The sequence below is a fragment of the Pteronotus mesoamericanus genome, unplaced genomic scaffold, assembly GCF_021234165.1.
Source record: "Pteronotus mesoamericanus isolate MK-2021 breed Mesoamerican mustached bat unplaced genomic scaffold, CSHL_Meso_final contig_164, whole genome shotgun sequence".
NCBI classification, from domain to species: Eukaryota; Metazoa; Chordata; class Mammalia; order Chiroptera; family Mormoopidae; genus Pteronotus; species Pteronotus mesoamericanus.
In genome coordinates this window covers 12,835,102-12,851,932 of record NW_026555065.1, presented here as the reverse complement: position 1 = coordinate 12,851,932, position 16,831 = coordinate 12,835,102, and the positions used below count along the sequence as shown (strand labels likewise).

General features: G+C 35.1%; 1 protein-coding gene across 2 annotated transcripts in view; it reads left to right on the top strand.

Moving 5' to 3' along the window:
* Positions 1-16,831, top strand: part of UNC13C (unc-13 homolog C) — a 502,857-nt gene that overhangs the window by 240,304 nt on the left and 245,722 nt on the right. For both annotated transcript variants that reach the window (XM_054565404.1, XM_054565405.1), the window contains 3 exons: positions 11,406-11,575; positions 14,670-14,785; positions 16,630-16,793. In XM_054565404.1, coding sequence (XP_054421379.1) covers positions 11,406-11,575; positions 14,670-14,785; positions 16,630-16,793 — 450 coding nt within the window. The remainder of the gene's footprint in view (positions 1-11,405; positions 11,576-14,669; positions 14,786-16,629; positions 16,794-16,831) is intronic.

Sequence of the window (16,831 nt, the reverse complement as noted above, 5' to 3'; positions counted from 1 at the left end):
TGGGTGCTCATATATTGGAGGCATATAAGTTTACAATGTTTATGTCTTCTTGATAGATTCTTCCTTTAAGTATTACAAAGTGCCCCTCTCGGTCTCTTTTTATGGCATTTGTTTTGAAATCTATTTTGTCTAATATAAGTATTGCAACCCCAGTTTTTTTCTCTTGCCCATTTGCTTGGAATATTTTTTTCCATCCCTTTACTTTCAATCTGTGTAGGTCTCTTGCTCTGAGGTGGGTCTCTTGTAGGCAGCACATGCGTGAGTCATGTTTTCTTATCCATTCGGCTATCCTGTGTCTTTTGATTGGGGCATTTAGTCCATTTACATTGAGAGATATTACTGATAGAAACTTATTCATTTTTTCTCTTTGTACCTGTGTTTTTCTCTCTCTCACTCTTTTCCTTCATCTTCTTAAACCAGTTCCTTTAGCATATCTTGGAGTGTTGGTTTGGTAGAGATGTATTCTTTTAGCCTTCTTTTGTCTGGAAAAATCCTTATAGCCCCTTCTATTTTAATTGAGAGCCTAGCTGGGTAGAACAGCCTTGGCTGTAGGCCCTTGCTTTTCATGGCTTGGAAAATTTGTTGCCATTCCCTTCTGGCTTGTAGTGTTTCTGTTGAGAAGTCAGCTCCTAGCTGTATCAGGGCCCCCTTATATGTTACTTTCTCCTTCTCCCTTGCTGCCTTTAGGATTCTTTCTTTGTCTTTGATAGTTGCCATTTTAAGGATGATGTGTCTTGGAGTGGACCTCCTTGAGTCCCTCTTGAGTGGGCCCTCTGTGCCTCCTGGATCCATGAGACCTTTTCTCTCCTCAAATTGGGGAAATTTTCCATCATTACTTTTTCGAGGAGGTTCTCTATCCCTTGCTCCTCTTCTTCTCCTTCTGGTATCCCTATTATACAGATATTATTGCGTTTCAGGTTGTCCTGCATTTCCCTAAATGCCTCTTCATTCTTTTTGAGTCTTTTTTCCATTTGTTGTTCTTTCTGGGAGCTTCTTTCTACCTTATCCTCCATCTCACTGGTTCGATCCTCAGCTTCATCCAGCCTGCTTTGAATTCCTTCTACTGTGTTCTTCAATTCAGAAATGGTATTCTTCATATTTCCACTCATTTGGGGGGAACTTGTTTTTCTTCCCATTTTTGTGAGAGTCTGTTAAGTAATGTATTTATTTATTTATTTAATTTTGCTTCTCCTTCAGTTGGGCTGTCTGGATTTCCCTACTTTGGGAATTAAACTTCTGCGGTAGTAGGCAGGTCTTTTTATTTATTTATTTATTTATTTTCCTTTAGTTTTCTTCCTGGACCTGCCTCTGATGATGTCAGTTGTTGACCCTATATGACTTTGGGTCGTTTGTTTGAACCTTTCAGGAGTCTATTGTCTGTGTCTGACTCCTGCTTTGGGCAGCTCTGTGACCCCTTCAGCCAGGGATCCACTATTTCTGTGGATCGCTCTGAATTTTCATGCAGGCTCCTTGAGTGCGCTCCTGGGCCTGATAGGATCCCCGCCCGACAGGATCTCCAGCCTGCCTGGGCCCTTATTTGCCCAACCTCATGCACTCGTCTGGCGCCCGGGCCTGGTGGGCGCCCCGGACTGGTAAGTTTAGGGTCTTCTATTGTGTGCTTTCCCTGCTTTTGGCTCTCTGGGGGCATCGCCTGCCCTCGCCAAATGGAGACTACGGAAATGGGAGGAAGTCAGTTCTAGGACTCTCTGGTTAATCCTGTCTCCAGTGTCTCCTCCAGGGACTCCGGGGATCCACTATTTCTGCGGACCACTCTGTGGGCCCGCTCGGGTCGGTTTACGCCTGCCCTCGCTGATCTGCACCCTCTCTCACAGGCCCCCTTGTCGCCAACCTGCGCAAGCCCTTGCCAGCCCACTCGGGTCCGCACACACGCTCGCCAACTGTAGCCGGCCACTCGGTGCAAGTGTGCGCACCTGCACTGGGTGGTTTTGGGCTTTCTACTGTGCGCTTTTCAGCGTTTTATGGGTGTGGCCTGTTCCCGCACAAGGGAGACTACAGAAAGGAGAAGGAGTCCGGACTCCCTGGTTCCTCCTCCCGTTCTTTCCCCAACACCTCTGTCTCTAGTCTCTCCTCAGGGGTGTCTGGCCAGTTCTGTGACCCTTTCGGCCAGAGATCCTCTATTTCTTCCAGCTTGTCTGCACTTAGTCCCTCACATGCGCACAAGCTGTGTGCGGATTGCGCAAAAGGCAGGTTAATTGATCCCCCTATGCCTGAGCAAGATGGGAGCTGCAGAGTGGGAAGTGAGTTATCACGGGGGCTCTGCCGGCCACCATCTCAGTTCTTTTCACAAAGTTTTCCTCACCAATCTTTTCTCAGCCACCAGCCCACTCTGCTGCCGCCTCTACCCAGAGATCAAGGAGGGCGGCTGCCACTGCAAATTTTTGCATTGACCCTTTAAATGTCTCTTTGCATCCCCAGCTGCCTGTCTCTGGCAGAGAGCGCCCCTAGACTTTTCAGGGTTGCGTTTTGTCTGTGTGTTTTCCTGGTTTTAGCTGCTGTGTTCTAGGGGTCCCTGTTTATGGTTCAGACCTTGTCTTCTCAGGGGGATCCAACTGGCCATTTCAATGTCCCTCTGGTGCTGGTGATTTCTCCACTATTTAGCCGCAATTCCAGTTTGGTCATGGGAGGAGGTCAGCATGACTCCCATTCACTCCTCTACCATCTTCCTCTCTCCTGCTACTCCAGTTTTATTACTATTTCTCCCCTTAGGTACACTGATATTTTCTTTATATATTTATGTGCTCTCATTTGCCTAATGTATCATTGTTGTTCAGCATCCTTTAGGTTTTTATGCGAGAAAATTATTCAGTATGTAGCCGTAGACTCAATGTGTTCATGAGAGATGCTGAGTTCAGATCTTTCTACACTGCTATCTTAAAACAGACCCTCTGGGTTTTTGTTTCCTTTGTTTGGTTTTTGATCTTTGATTTAATCATCATATGTATGTATATGAGCCATATCAAGGAAACTCTAAATCTAAAAATATTTTCAATGAGACCATGTACAAAGTTGGAATAAATAATTACAAAGAAATTAATTATTTGAATGGTCACCAAAAGAAAATTGAACAAATAGTGATTGGTTCTACAGAGATATGGTACCTATGAGTTAAAAACAAAACTCCAAACACACATACACACATGCACACACACTGATCCTGAGCCCCAAAAGGTGAAATGTTTTCCTTTAATATTGGAAAGAATAAAATATCTTATTCTCATGAAAACAAAAACCAGTCCTCTCTTTAACAATGAAAAAAACTAAAATTAGACATGAACCATTCTATTCAAAGGGAATTATTTTTAATTAAAGAAAAACTACAAAGCAAATGGTTCTAACAGTCTTTATTTTACTTATATTTATCAAGAATTTGTACAATAAAATACATTATTTTCTAATCATAAAAAAAGACAAATTCTCAAACTGGTAAACTAAACCAGGAGTCTTGATTAGCTAATTAATTAATTTGGAAATGATCTAGTAAAGTAAGAGTCAATGGGACTATGCTTTTTCTCTCTATTATATGTGACAGAGTTTTCTCTTGTATGTGAAGATATTTCGCTTGTCAAATTTTGTTTAATACATGAACCTATTACTTCTCATTTGAAATGCAAACCTTTACATTTTCATAAAAGTCAAGATTTGTGAAATACATGTTAAATAGTTAAGGAACAACATAAAACATGACAAGAATAAAAAACAATGCAACCATGTCTGACAGACCTGATATGGCTGAGACTGAGAAATTCAGTAAGACAAAATTGAAGAAGACAGAATGCAAGAGAAAATTCACTGCCTTCAAAAGAAACAATTGAACAGAAGAAGCAAGCAGGTGAATCATAATGAGGCATAGCTTGCCAATATGCACTGTACATTGCACAGCATTGCCTTCTTATTTTACTTCTTTTAGCTGTTTAACTTTGTAGGTGAGAAGAGGTTGAATCAATTTAAATGACTATGCTGCCTCTTTTCACATCAGAGAACTACTGACAGCAAAGATGCACCTGCCTCCCCCATCTGCCTGTCTGGCTGGCAGGGAAGGAAAAAGAGCTTGCATATTTGAGAAGGAAAAATCTGGGTAGGACGATGGTGAAATCTAGAGGAAAATCCAAGCTGGTCCAAGGTGTTCTGCAGGCTGTAAAATGCAGTTTAAATAGAGTGTCTTTTTTTGTTAAAATGATTTCAATTATTGAAATGCACAATTTTTAATGTGTGAGCAAAAAGTTTAAGACCTAAAAAAATAGTAACAGTTTATCAATTAAATTCATTTGAAATTATTTCATATACTATTAAAATTAAGTTGGTAGAGTTTTCAAAATGATTTTCCCACTTGATTCAATTAGAATTTCATTCAGTTTCACATTAAGCCACAATTGTGGCTTAGTCAAAAAAGACATTTATTTCATTCTACAAGAATTGCAGATATAGACATTTAAAGGCTAGAATGATAACTCAATTATTCCATTAAAAACAAGGCTTACTCATCTTGTTGTAACATCTTTAGTGAGGATTATTTTATATCCATGTTCCAGGGTAATAAAAAAGAAAATAGAAGAAACAGAACCAGAAGACTTTTGCTTATATCTCATTGTTAGAACTATGTCAAGTGGTCATCTCTAGTTGCAAGGAAGATTGGGATATTGCATCAAAATAGGAAAGGTAAAAGAAGGGTTGAAAGGTTGTTGTTCTGTGAACAAACTTATAGTATCTGCCACCTTCTACCTTTGACCAAAATGTATATGCACCCCTTCTACCTATATATTTAAATCAAATGAATTCACCCTATCCCTTCTATGGTAGGTAATTCAAAAATTATGTCATTTTACTGATTTAGTTTTGAAGTCCAGAATCTTTAGGTAGTCTGTCTAAGGATCACAGGTTTTACTTTGTGATCCTTGGACCTATAAATTATAGACAAGCCACATTCCTCTGAAAATCCTAATGTATTATTATGGGGAAGATGATAGGATAACAGCAATTTTATTAATAAAGTATCATTCAGTGAGAGGAAAAGTGGGAAATATATGACTATTTTGGTAGATAGCAAATATAAAGTCCTGTGGAACAGATATATTCAGGACTTCCTATCCTAGTAGCAGAAGTAGTTAAGTTAAGCCCACATGGCAGGTCCTGGTACTTTTATGGGAGTGAATTTTTTGCCCATTTTTTCCAAGTCCTGGGTTGTGTTTCTGGGGAGACCATCCTTGCACAGCTTGTCAACACCTATACACTCTAGGCAGTTGGTGAAGTGAGGTGGAAGTAAATGAATGAGGGCTCTAAAAATGGTTAAAGGAATTACATATATACAATAACCATAAATTGCGACCATCTCAGGAAATCCAGGCATATGATCTTCCTATTGGGAATTGACTCTACTTGGGCCTCACTTTTATTGTTGTGACCTCAAGAACTTAGACATCATTTTAAGTATAGCTGTAGCTAGCCAAACTAGAGGTACAGTTGATAGTATGTACCATTCCCTGCATTCAAGAAGATGGGTTTCAAGTCAATTTTATGATTAACCACATAAGCCAAAAAATTTTAACTCTTTCCTACTGGCTCTTCTGTTTTGGCCAATTTCTCTCTTAATATAATGGGTATTACCTTAGGCCCTACAAAATAGTATGCCAGCATGAGACTGTAAAATCATTAATTGGATCTTTGCCACCAAGTTCTCTTTTATTGTCACTCAGAGACTTCCTAAAGGAAGATGTTTGAAAAGCTCAGGGACAATAATTATATCTCTTTTTGAAGTTGCACTTAGAAACTTCTCCTTGTACAGGTACATTTTTGTATATAGAAGCAGCTGGCTTTTCTCAGCCCTGCAGGATTCCAAATTATGCTCTTCTCAGTCAATTTACATTGCAGGACACAAGCAGAGCGAGCCTCTTCAGCACAGCTGTGCTCCCTTGTATCTCTGTTTACAGACTGTGTAGTTCTACTTTGAGTGCACCTCTACTATAGCAGTACACTTTTGAAAGCAGCAAGATTTAATAAGCATATACCAACATTCTAAATTTTATTTCTACCATCATACTGATAAAAAAGCTTCAGTTGGCATGTAGTTGGAGTTCCAAGGTATAGCGAGCAACGTTTTGGCCAGCTGTTTTGCTATTGCATTTTAAAATGCTTGACTTGAAGTGGTGAATACATAATACCCATAATACAATATACAGATAATGTTACTTAATTGTACACCCGAAACCTATATAATTTTATTAACCAGTGCCACCTCAATAAATTCAACAACAAAGACATTTTTAAAAAGTCTCTGCTAAACAAAGCAAAAATAAAATGAAATAAAAATGCATTGGCTTCCCAGCCTGAGGTGAGTAAATCTTTACTGTCTTCCTATACATCTCACAGAGTGAATTCCACATTTTAAGTTCTGTTATAGTAACTCCCTTAATTCTTTTAAAATTGCTACATTAGTCAGTATCCTTAAGTGCAAATAACACCACTTACTCTGGTTAGCTTATTCAGGAAAAGATTATTTCATGGGCTTTTAGGTCACTCAAGAATTTTGGAGAGGTCAGAGTACTTGCCTCTAAGTCTACTGTGCAGAAACAATGCCCAATTATGTCATGGGGTTTCTTAGAGAAAATACTTCTGCAACTATTGATCAATACTTTTGCCTCTCAGGACCAAATTCCAGAAACTCTACATCAAAGTACTGAATCTGCCACTACTACTGTTACAAAAAGATTAAAACCTCAGAATATCACCTCACTTTGCTAAATTTTGCATTCAGAGCTTGCTTGAATGCCGGTCAAATATCTAGGCATAGCTACAAACGAATCTAGCAACATGAATTATCTAACTTCAGTCCTGAGTAGATGAGGGATAAAGCCAAATGAAAGGAGAATGTTTAGAAATGCTGGGCTTTCATACATGGTGCCTCTCCACCATACTTAGACTGCATCTCTGGTTTTATACCCATTGCAAAATCCTTAATTTCCAGTGTTAGAAACAAGAGTCCCACTGTTTTCTTTATTCTGTAGAGATCAAAATATAAGTTCCTGATGATTTATACCTAAAATTGTTTATTTTTAATATTCCTCAAAAATAGCTCTTTGGAAAAATATGAAGTAGGAACTAGTAAGCCTTTATGAGAATTGCCACCAATTGTTTCTCACCTTTATGAGAAACAGGTAGAACCAATGTTATTAATGAAAGACGTTAACAGTTAGGGAATCTTGGTGTCCAAGAAGGCTTTGCAACTTTTCTGAAAATCTAAAATTGTCCTAAATTTTAAAGCTTTCTTAATTTAAAAATGAAAAAAATAGTTTCAATGAGAAATGAGAGATTGAAATTCCCCTTGGCAAAATCACAAATATATTTATAAGAGCATATCATTAATTATTTATTTTTGTCCTAATCCATTAATTTCACATACAGCTTACTTTGACCTCAAAAAATGAAAAGTTTAGTTGCTTGAATTATGTAAGTTTGGTAAGCTTCCATTGTGCCTAGCGCAGAAGAAGGTGTTTTATAAATAACTGCTTAGTGGGTGACTGAATAAATAGATGGATATATGGATAAGGGCATAGTGAACTTTTGATATCATAATAAAAACAAAAAGTACACACCAAATTAATTCAGAAACTTAATGGAAAAACAAGTGGGCAGTTGGAAAGTATAGAAAAAAAGTTATTTCTAATAGAAACTTGGAAAGATAATATCATCTCTCCCTCCTCTTGCTATATAACATACATATGAGGTCTGTCCAGAAGGTACCCAGTCATATAATATGAAAAATAGAGACATTTATTGAAGAAGATACAAGATACATTGTACATAGGACAATGACACTTCAGTCCTCTTCAAAGTAGGTACCTCACACAGTTCTCCTAATCTTCATCAGCTGCTCCATTGCATTTTCCTGCATCTCACTGATGGTCTGAAATTTCATCCCTATCAAAGGTGATTTTAGGTTTGGGAAAAGCCAGAAGTTGCAGGGCACCAAATCTGGTGTGTAGGGGGCCTGAGTCACCTGGGTGATTTGATGTTTCACAAAAAAATTCTGCATGAGACGTGATCCGTTAGCAGGCACATTGCCATGATGAAGCTGTCAATCACCAGTTGCCCATAGGCAGCCTTCTGAATCATCTGGACAGTTTCCATGGAGGAATGTTCAAGCTTAACACACAATTTGATGCAGATTCATTGTTCTACTTGCTAAGTCATTTCGAATGCAATGGCCATACAATACACATGCTCACTCAATGGCATCTACCGCTCCTGCTGACTAGTACAGTGAAGTCATCATTGTTCACACATGCACTTTCCACTCCACTTTCCTTGGCTGCCAGGATACATTGATGTCATGCAAACCATTCTCATTATATTAACAATGTTTGGACATCTCATACATAATTATGTACAAAGAGGGAGAGGTGATAATATATGTGTACATACATATGTAGAGATACATACACATATACATATATGTTATTACTGTTTTATAAAGATTACTAGTTGTGTATATATTTAGGTTGTATATATAAAATTATCTACCTTAAATTTATAACATAAACTAGACCTCCAAAAGGAAGTTTTTTCTTCAGAATAAGACAGGCTATTTTATCATGTTAAAGAATAGCTTCTAGAAATAGTTACAGATATTTATTATTTAGAGTTTGCTATTTATTGTACCTGTTATTTGCAGGTAAAAAAATTAGGTCTTTGTGTCCTAGAATTTACATGAACTCTGATGAATTATCAAAAAATGACAAAAGGGATTTCTTTCTGCTTTTATGATATTTTGAGTTTTAAGTTTATGGCAATGGTAACTATTTTTCCTGATACCCTAAGTTTTCTTTCATTCTTTTTCTCAGACAAGAATAAGGCAAATGGCCAGTAGTGGGTTTTCATTTCTACATAGACTTTACTCATTTATAGCAAAGAAATTAAAATCTTAGTCACTTCTACAATAAATTTTAGGTAAATTGCCAAATATTTCATTATCTAAATGTTCTCACTAGTGTGATTTCAGATGTGTGTTTTTTAGTTTTCCTTGGAATTCTGAGTAGATGGGAGATAGCTGTGCTGTCATCTATTCTGACTGCTCTCCTTGGTAGAAAGTGGGCTTTGTTAGCTTCTAGGGATATAGTATCCTGAATTAATTCTTCCTCCCTCCACACTACTTCAACGACATTTTACCAATAAAATAGTTATCAAAATTGAAGAATTTATTTGAGAGTTGTAATATTTCTAAGAATAAAATTATTTTTTCTTCAAATGTAATAAAGGGGACTTGATTTTGGCAAAACTTTGCAGATGTTTTGAATGAAAGATACATTCTAAAAACTGTGTCAAGGATATAGCTATTAAAATTGGCTCTATCTTCAAATAGAATTCATGGAATAACAACTTTATAATAATATGATTAATATAGATCAAACACTATGTGTCTATTATGCCAACTGCTGTAAGACACTATTTCACTTATTTTCCATAAACTTCTTAAGAGATACATATTTTATAAAGAAAATGAGATCATAGTTAAATCATAGAAATAATTAGCAATTCTCCACCCTATAAGACACAATCACCTTTTATATTAAATAATTTGATATTTTTTCTGAAACATAATATATAATTTAACCTAGAAATATAATTTAAAAATCAATATGTTCTAGCCATATTATAAAGGATAAATACATGTATTCTAAAACGTATTTTAATATGTGAAAGTAGAAAAAACTACCCTAGAATACATAGTTTAATAGACAAGATTACTTTCATCTGTAAGTAAAATTAGCATGAACGTGACCATCTCAAATGCAGATAAAGTATTTTGATTTAAATACCTTGAGTGGTTTTCACATTCATAACACAGTTTCTCAAAATGGAAAAGAACCCTTAAAGTTCTGAACAATAATAATAAAATCTTACTTTGATTTGTGATTTATGTACTAATTGTTTACCAGGAAATTTCAGTATCTAGTAAAACATACCAAAGTGTTGGTGGTTCTATGTATAGAGTTAAGTTCCAAGCTGAGGTTTGGGTTTTGCATCTTTATCAATGTCTTTTTGTCATTTTAAATCACATGAACTCTCCTTTAGGTAGTAGGATGTTATTAAAATTTTCCCAGAAATTTCCCAAAAGCTCTGTGTTGGAAACTCCCACATTAAGCACAAATAGGGGAGCTATAATTTTCACATTGGCATGTGAAACCTGTAATCTCATTCTTGTATATATTATATATTTTGCCTCATAGGTTAATGGGAGAGGCAGTAAACTGTCAGTTCTTAAGTTATTTCTGTGCCTGAGCTCATTTGGCAATCTGTTGTAAAGTGTAACCCTTTTTCATAATTATATTTTTAAATATACAAGATAAAATACATAGAATTAAAAATAAAAGCAATTATATTGATTTAGTTTTAGTAAAGATAGTTAACAATAATGTTTCTAGTTCCATAACATGTGCAATGTTAAGTAAATATCCATGGCTTCATTGGTGAGAAAATCTTATAGGTACTGATAAAACTGCTATGGTTTCGTGTCTATATTCATAATTGAAGGAAAATAAAGATGAAGTTGTGTTTTTTTAAATACAATTTCAGTGATGCTTATAACTCACTCACTAACCCCAAGTTAAAGCCCTGTGTACTAAAATGAGTGCATGTACAGAGTAAATTGGAGCTCAGTGTTGATCATTTGAACTGGCTAAGAAAGCTGTAGAAAATATTATAAAGAGCAGGTGACTGGTTGATTCTTAAAGAATGATTAGTTAGCAGGCTCAAAAGCATGAGTATATACAAAAGCCACAGTATTAAGAAAAACTATGATATGTATGGCCAATACTAAGTATTAATAGTTTGCTTCAACAAGCTAAGGTAGAGTAATCCTGGAAATCAGGAATTGACTAAATTGTGCACCTATTGTTAAGAACAGAAGGATATTGCTCTAATTCTATTTGATTTAGCAATATATTATATGCTTAATGAGACTTTTAGTTTATCAAGGAGACTGCTTTTTCAACACACAGTGCAATAAAATTAGCTTTATATTTATAGTACAGAATCTTCTGAGCATAGGTATGTTGTTGTAGATAACTGTTGTAAATAGGAGATATGTCATAGAGAAAATACCCCAAACAGATGTTTCTGACCAAGGTTTGATTATATCTAGTTCAGTTAAAGAAAATAGTATTGAATAAGATAGGATTTCCTCTAATTAATGTTATTTAACTAATGCAACTTACCTTCAATATCCCTGATACCTACAACATGCCATGGATTGAATGGGTCAGTGAGAAATCTAATTTGTTATGTAATATACTATGACTTTCTGAATTAGATAACTTAAAATAAGTCACTAACATCAAATGCCATTTAGAGCAGTTATCAGTGGTTGTTAACTTATCCACATTTATTTTCAGCGAGTGCCATAACTCCACAGATCGAATCAAAGTCAGAGTGTGGGATGAAGATGATGACATTAAATCCAGAGTCAAGCAACATTTCAAAAAGGAGTCAGATGATTTTCTGGGACAAACAATTGTAGAAGTGAGGACCCTGAGTGGAGAAATGGACGTCTGGTACAACTTAGGTGACTATCTGATAAAAAGTTAAATAAAATTTCAGAATATACATGACATGTATTCTATTTCCACAGAGATAAAAATAACCAATGACCTTTTAGAAAATTCTGTTGGACTTTATATGGTTTAGTTTCATTAGGAACAAAAGGTGATAACTACTCATTCAAATTTGGTGTTATCTGAAGATATTGGTAAGTTTGAGATGAAAAGAGGAAAGTCTTTTCAAAGAATCCACTGGGTGTCTTTTAGGAGAAAAATATTAACCCATTTTTCACTTTTAAATCAGTAAATGTTGCTCCAAAAACCTTTGCAAATGTATCAAAAAAGTATAATCAACCTATGACTTAATACTGTCTGACTTATTTCTTTTTGATCTCTTAATGAATTTTAGCAATAATGGAGAAGTGTACTTTGGGTATCTTTCAAATGGTGATAGAAATGTCAAACCACTTATGCTTACTCTAATGATGACAATATTGAAAATACTTTTAATTGCTCAGATCATTAAATGAAATTTTATTATGCAACCAATGATCAAAGATAAATTTTAGATCAACTTTTAATAGAATAATAACCTAGAATCTTCAGTTCTTATTTAATAATAGTGAAAATATGGATAACCTCTATTTCTATAAAGGACATGATCCAAAATTTCTTACTCATGGTATTTTGAAATGTTTTAATTAAATTTTTAAGGGCTGGTGGTGAATCAAAGAGGGGTTACATAGTTCCAAGATTAAGAAGAGTCTTTTTTTTCCATTTAGGATATCAATATATTTTAGCAAATTGAACAGTGCTTCTGGGTTTTTTTAAATGTTCATATTGCAAGTAATATAATATTTGACAAAGTAAAAGGATAAGGTCACACAATTAATAAAACTAAACATTGTAATAATTTAAAGAAGGAGCAATATATAGCTTACCTGTACACAATATTCAAGTTATAATAAGGATTCATTATTAAAAAAAAATTCCAAAGAAGTCTTTCTTAAAAAGAATTGGTACATCTACATTATTGGCATAAACTCTTTACCACAGTTATAATGGTCATCCTCTCATATTTTGTTTATACTATAAAATAGCTTTATATATGAAAATAAAGATGCTTAGGCAAGGGTAAACTTCAGGCCATTAACTCTATGCAGTACTCACTAATTGTGTTTTAATAAAAGACATTTGCCTATACATGGACTTTTTCCCTGTAATAAGTTAGCATGCCCTTGGATTGAGGCAGTTTGAATTCAGAACAGAATTTTCTCAAATTGCCCTCTTGACAAACCATACACGTGTAGTGTATTCAGTTTGCCAAGGAATTTGAATGTGCTGTTAGTGAAATCCTTTACCCAGCTCTCATGCTGAAACTGCCCTTCACACTCTGGCGAGGAAGAAAAGATATAACTCAGCATGGAAGACTTTGCCTGCTCACCCACAGTTTGTACTTTTATTCCTTCCTTGCTGGTGTTTAACCTTTTAAAATAGGGAGGAATGGAGCACATTTTAGCTTTGTGTAAAATCCTTCAGTGGTTCAACCCACATAAGTACCATATTTTCATTCTTTCTACAAAATTCCTCATTCCTTGTCGCTTAGAATTCATTCCACCATGCATAAGAGGACTTGGCTAAGATCCTTCGCATCCAAGCAAAGCCTGTGTCCTCTGGGTGCATTGGGATGATGACAATTAAAATCAAAGATCCAGTAATTCTCTCTTGGGGCTCTGGGAAAAAGTGGTCTGTGATTAAAAAAAAAAAAAAAGCCCTAGGACTTGAATTTCTCTTGGCCCCAACAAAGAACTTTAATACCGGTATTTCTTGAGAATCTACAGTCTCCCAAACAGTAAGAGAAACTCCTCAGGGAAGAATCTTCACAACACAGTGACTAAATATTAACAACAAAGAGTCAGCAGACATTTCATAAGTAAAAGCAGACTTCTTGAGTTAACTTTATCTCATGGCTAAAAATAGTTATACTTAGAAAGAAGATCAATTAAAGAAGTCTTCACTGCTGACTTTGTGGTGCTCTAACCCATAACATTTCATTTGTGAAATGGGTCAGCTTGTCCTTCTGTTTTATCTGTGAAGTGGGTGTGTCAAACGTAGGTCCCCTGCTATATTTGCACTCTAGGAATTCAGAACATTCTTTCTCTCAGAGCTACTGATCAGTTCATATTTGACACACATGTGTGTTCACACATAGTATTTTGACTAAACTAAATACATACTGATTCCACTTAAATAAACAGTTAATCCAGTAGTCATGAGTAAACACAGACTGTAGGCTGTAGGTCTTTATAAATCACTAATAAAGAAAATGTTGTATATCTATAATATTTATATATATGTAGTTTGTTATACACAGGGTCTGACACAAATATCACCCCTTTTTATTACAAAATCATAAGCATGTACTTCTCTAACATAGTGATATCACATCCAAGCACACCATACGACATTCTAGGTGAAATGTTCAAATTAAAACTATAAATTATTATATCCATATTATTACCCTACCAAACACACTCAAGCAGGCAGCAAGCATTACTTCTGCCAGACCCTGTGTGTGTATGTGTGTGTGTGTACACAGAGAGATACAGTCAAAATGCAGTTATGCACACATTATATATGTATGTGTATATATAATTATATACATATATATAATATATATATGTTATAGGTATATGTAATTTGTTGTTAGCCAGAATTTTGAGTCATCTTTTCAAGTACAGAAAGAAAGAGAAATGGAAGCCTTCAGGAATATTACTTTTCTGGTTAATTTTATCTTTAAGTTATATTGCTTTTAATAGTCTAAATAATTTGATTTTATTGTATGAACTCATTAAGCACACAGAAATTTATATCAGAATGCCAAGGTCTTCTGATTAAGCTTTTCTTGAAATATCTATAATGCAGTTTGATAATTACAGTGATACAATAGGCACATTATTTTAAATTGTATTTAGCAGAATCATTATTGTTAGATAATAATCCAGACTGCTCTAGAAAAATGGCTTTTAGCAATGTAAGCCTCTTTAAACCTTTTGAGAGCTTGTTTAAGAGATATGGTATTGTCAAAAACAACTGACCAATTACTTTTTGCTTTATCAGAGAAACGGACAGATAAGTCAGCTGTCTCTGGGGCCATTCGATTGAAAATCAATGTAGAAATAAAGGGAGAGGAGAAGGTTGCTCCGTATCATATACAATATACATGTTTACATGAGGTAAGTAAAGTGAATTGTATTAATAATAAAACCTAGAGAAGAAATTGGTTTTGATCATGAAACATACAACAACATTTATGATTTAAAATGTAGAATTGAGTTAGCTCTGTGGAGTTGTTTCTGGAATTCTTGCTCTATACTATAGCAGTAATGCCCTAGGTGGTGTTCTCCGATGGGAGTTCGGAGCAAACACATAGGGCAAGTATTAATAAACAAGGCAAAGGGATAATGAATTAGTAGACCAAATTAAATGACCATTCTTCCAAGAGAAACAAAGAATGTTAAAGTGCATTTACTGAAGAAATAAGTCATGGCAAATATTTTGGAAGCATCAAAGATATGGTGTTACTTCCATAATTCAGGAGAGGATCCAACTCAAACATTTTTGAGAACTCTTGAGTTAATGTTTAGGTTTCATTGAGGACTTAAATAAGAGTATTGTTTACAACTAGAAATATAAAAATGCTAACACTGTATCAATGGCTTTTGGGAGTCAATGTAATAAGCAATAATTTTTTCCTTTTTTCTGAGTACAGCAAAGGGCTTCATGCACACTGAGCCCTCCTCCATTTTTTCTCCTCTGCGACACACATATCTGGGTATGGAGAATGTCAGAACACAGTTATGCATGCATAATAGACAATACACTCACCCAAAAGGTAGAGCCTGGCTGGGTTAGAGAGAGATAAAGACCACCTGATCTGATTCTAACAGGCAGAATCACCAGTTCCTTTTTGTTCCTCAAATAATCTTGGGCTTCTATTGGATGTTTGTATCCAAGAGATTAGTTAGAAGGGTTACCAAAACCTTTCTCTAATACAAATGACACTTTTCCTATGTAACAAAAAATATGAGGAGAAGCTAAAGAATTTACCTCTCCCTGTGTCCAAAGAAGTAAGTACCTACCTAAGACAGAAAAAAAAAATGCTGATAATATTTGCTTATTTTTTCTAAATAATATGTACAAATTTACATGTAATTATTTGCATCTCTATTTTACTGAAGGAATGAGGAACAGCATTTAAGTCTTTTACACATTATACAGTAATTAGATACAGGGTGTAGGCTTAATTTCCTGACTACAATCTATCAAGTATTATTGAATATCATTCCTTCAAAAAAGGTGGTTAAATTTTCAGTCCAATAACAAACATTTCTTTAACTGGAAGGATGGAAAACCTTAAAGTTTGGGCAAAGAAGATTTGGATAAAGGGGATCAGCATTATATTTTGCTTTTCAGAGTCTTTTTCTGCTAGTCAAAGAACAGCAACAACAACAATAAAAACCCTTAAATTCAAGACCAAGTGACCCAAGCTATATCCATATGGCAGTTCCTAAACTTGTTAGAAGCAAAAAGGGATTGTATGTAGTGAGTTTTTCTGTTATAGAATTCTAAAACAAGCATTTTCAACCTCAGTTCATTGCCCTGACTCTACCATTTTGCAGCCAATGCCCTTTAGTATCATTTATGTACCTACATCCATATTAACACAGCCAAAATTAGATTATTTAATCAGGACTCCAAAAGTTACTCAGAGTTCATGAATGCAAATATACTCTAGCATTTAGAAATGTTTGCGTGCAAAACCTTTTACTTCTCAAATGACTGAGTATATATGAAACATTCAAATCATTGATTCTGTATGGACCCAGGCAGAAATAAAATCAGTATTGTGTAAAGATGAAGTTAGTTACAATAAATATTCAACTATTCTTATTGCTTGTAGATGCTGTGAAACATAAGACTCAACTACAATATAAGTATAATTTATTGAGAGTTACAGTTTAATATTTCTTGCCTATTCTAAGGAATTACTGAACAATTGAAAACCACTTGCTTTTAGAATCTGTTCCATTATTTGACTGAAGTGAAATCTAATGGTGCAGTGAAAATCCCAGAGGTCAAAGGGGATGAAGCCTGGAAGGTTTTCTTTGATGATGCTTCCCAAGAAATAGTCGATGAATTTGCCATGCGTTATGGGATTGAATCCATTTATCAAGCTATGACGTAAGTACTGTAGACTATTTATATGTTCAAAAACCTTT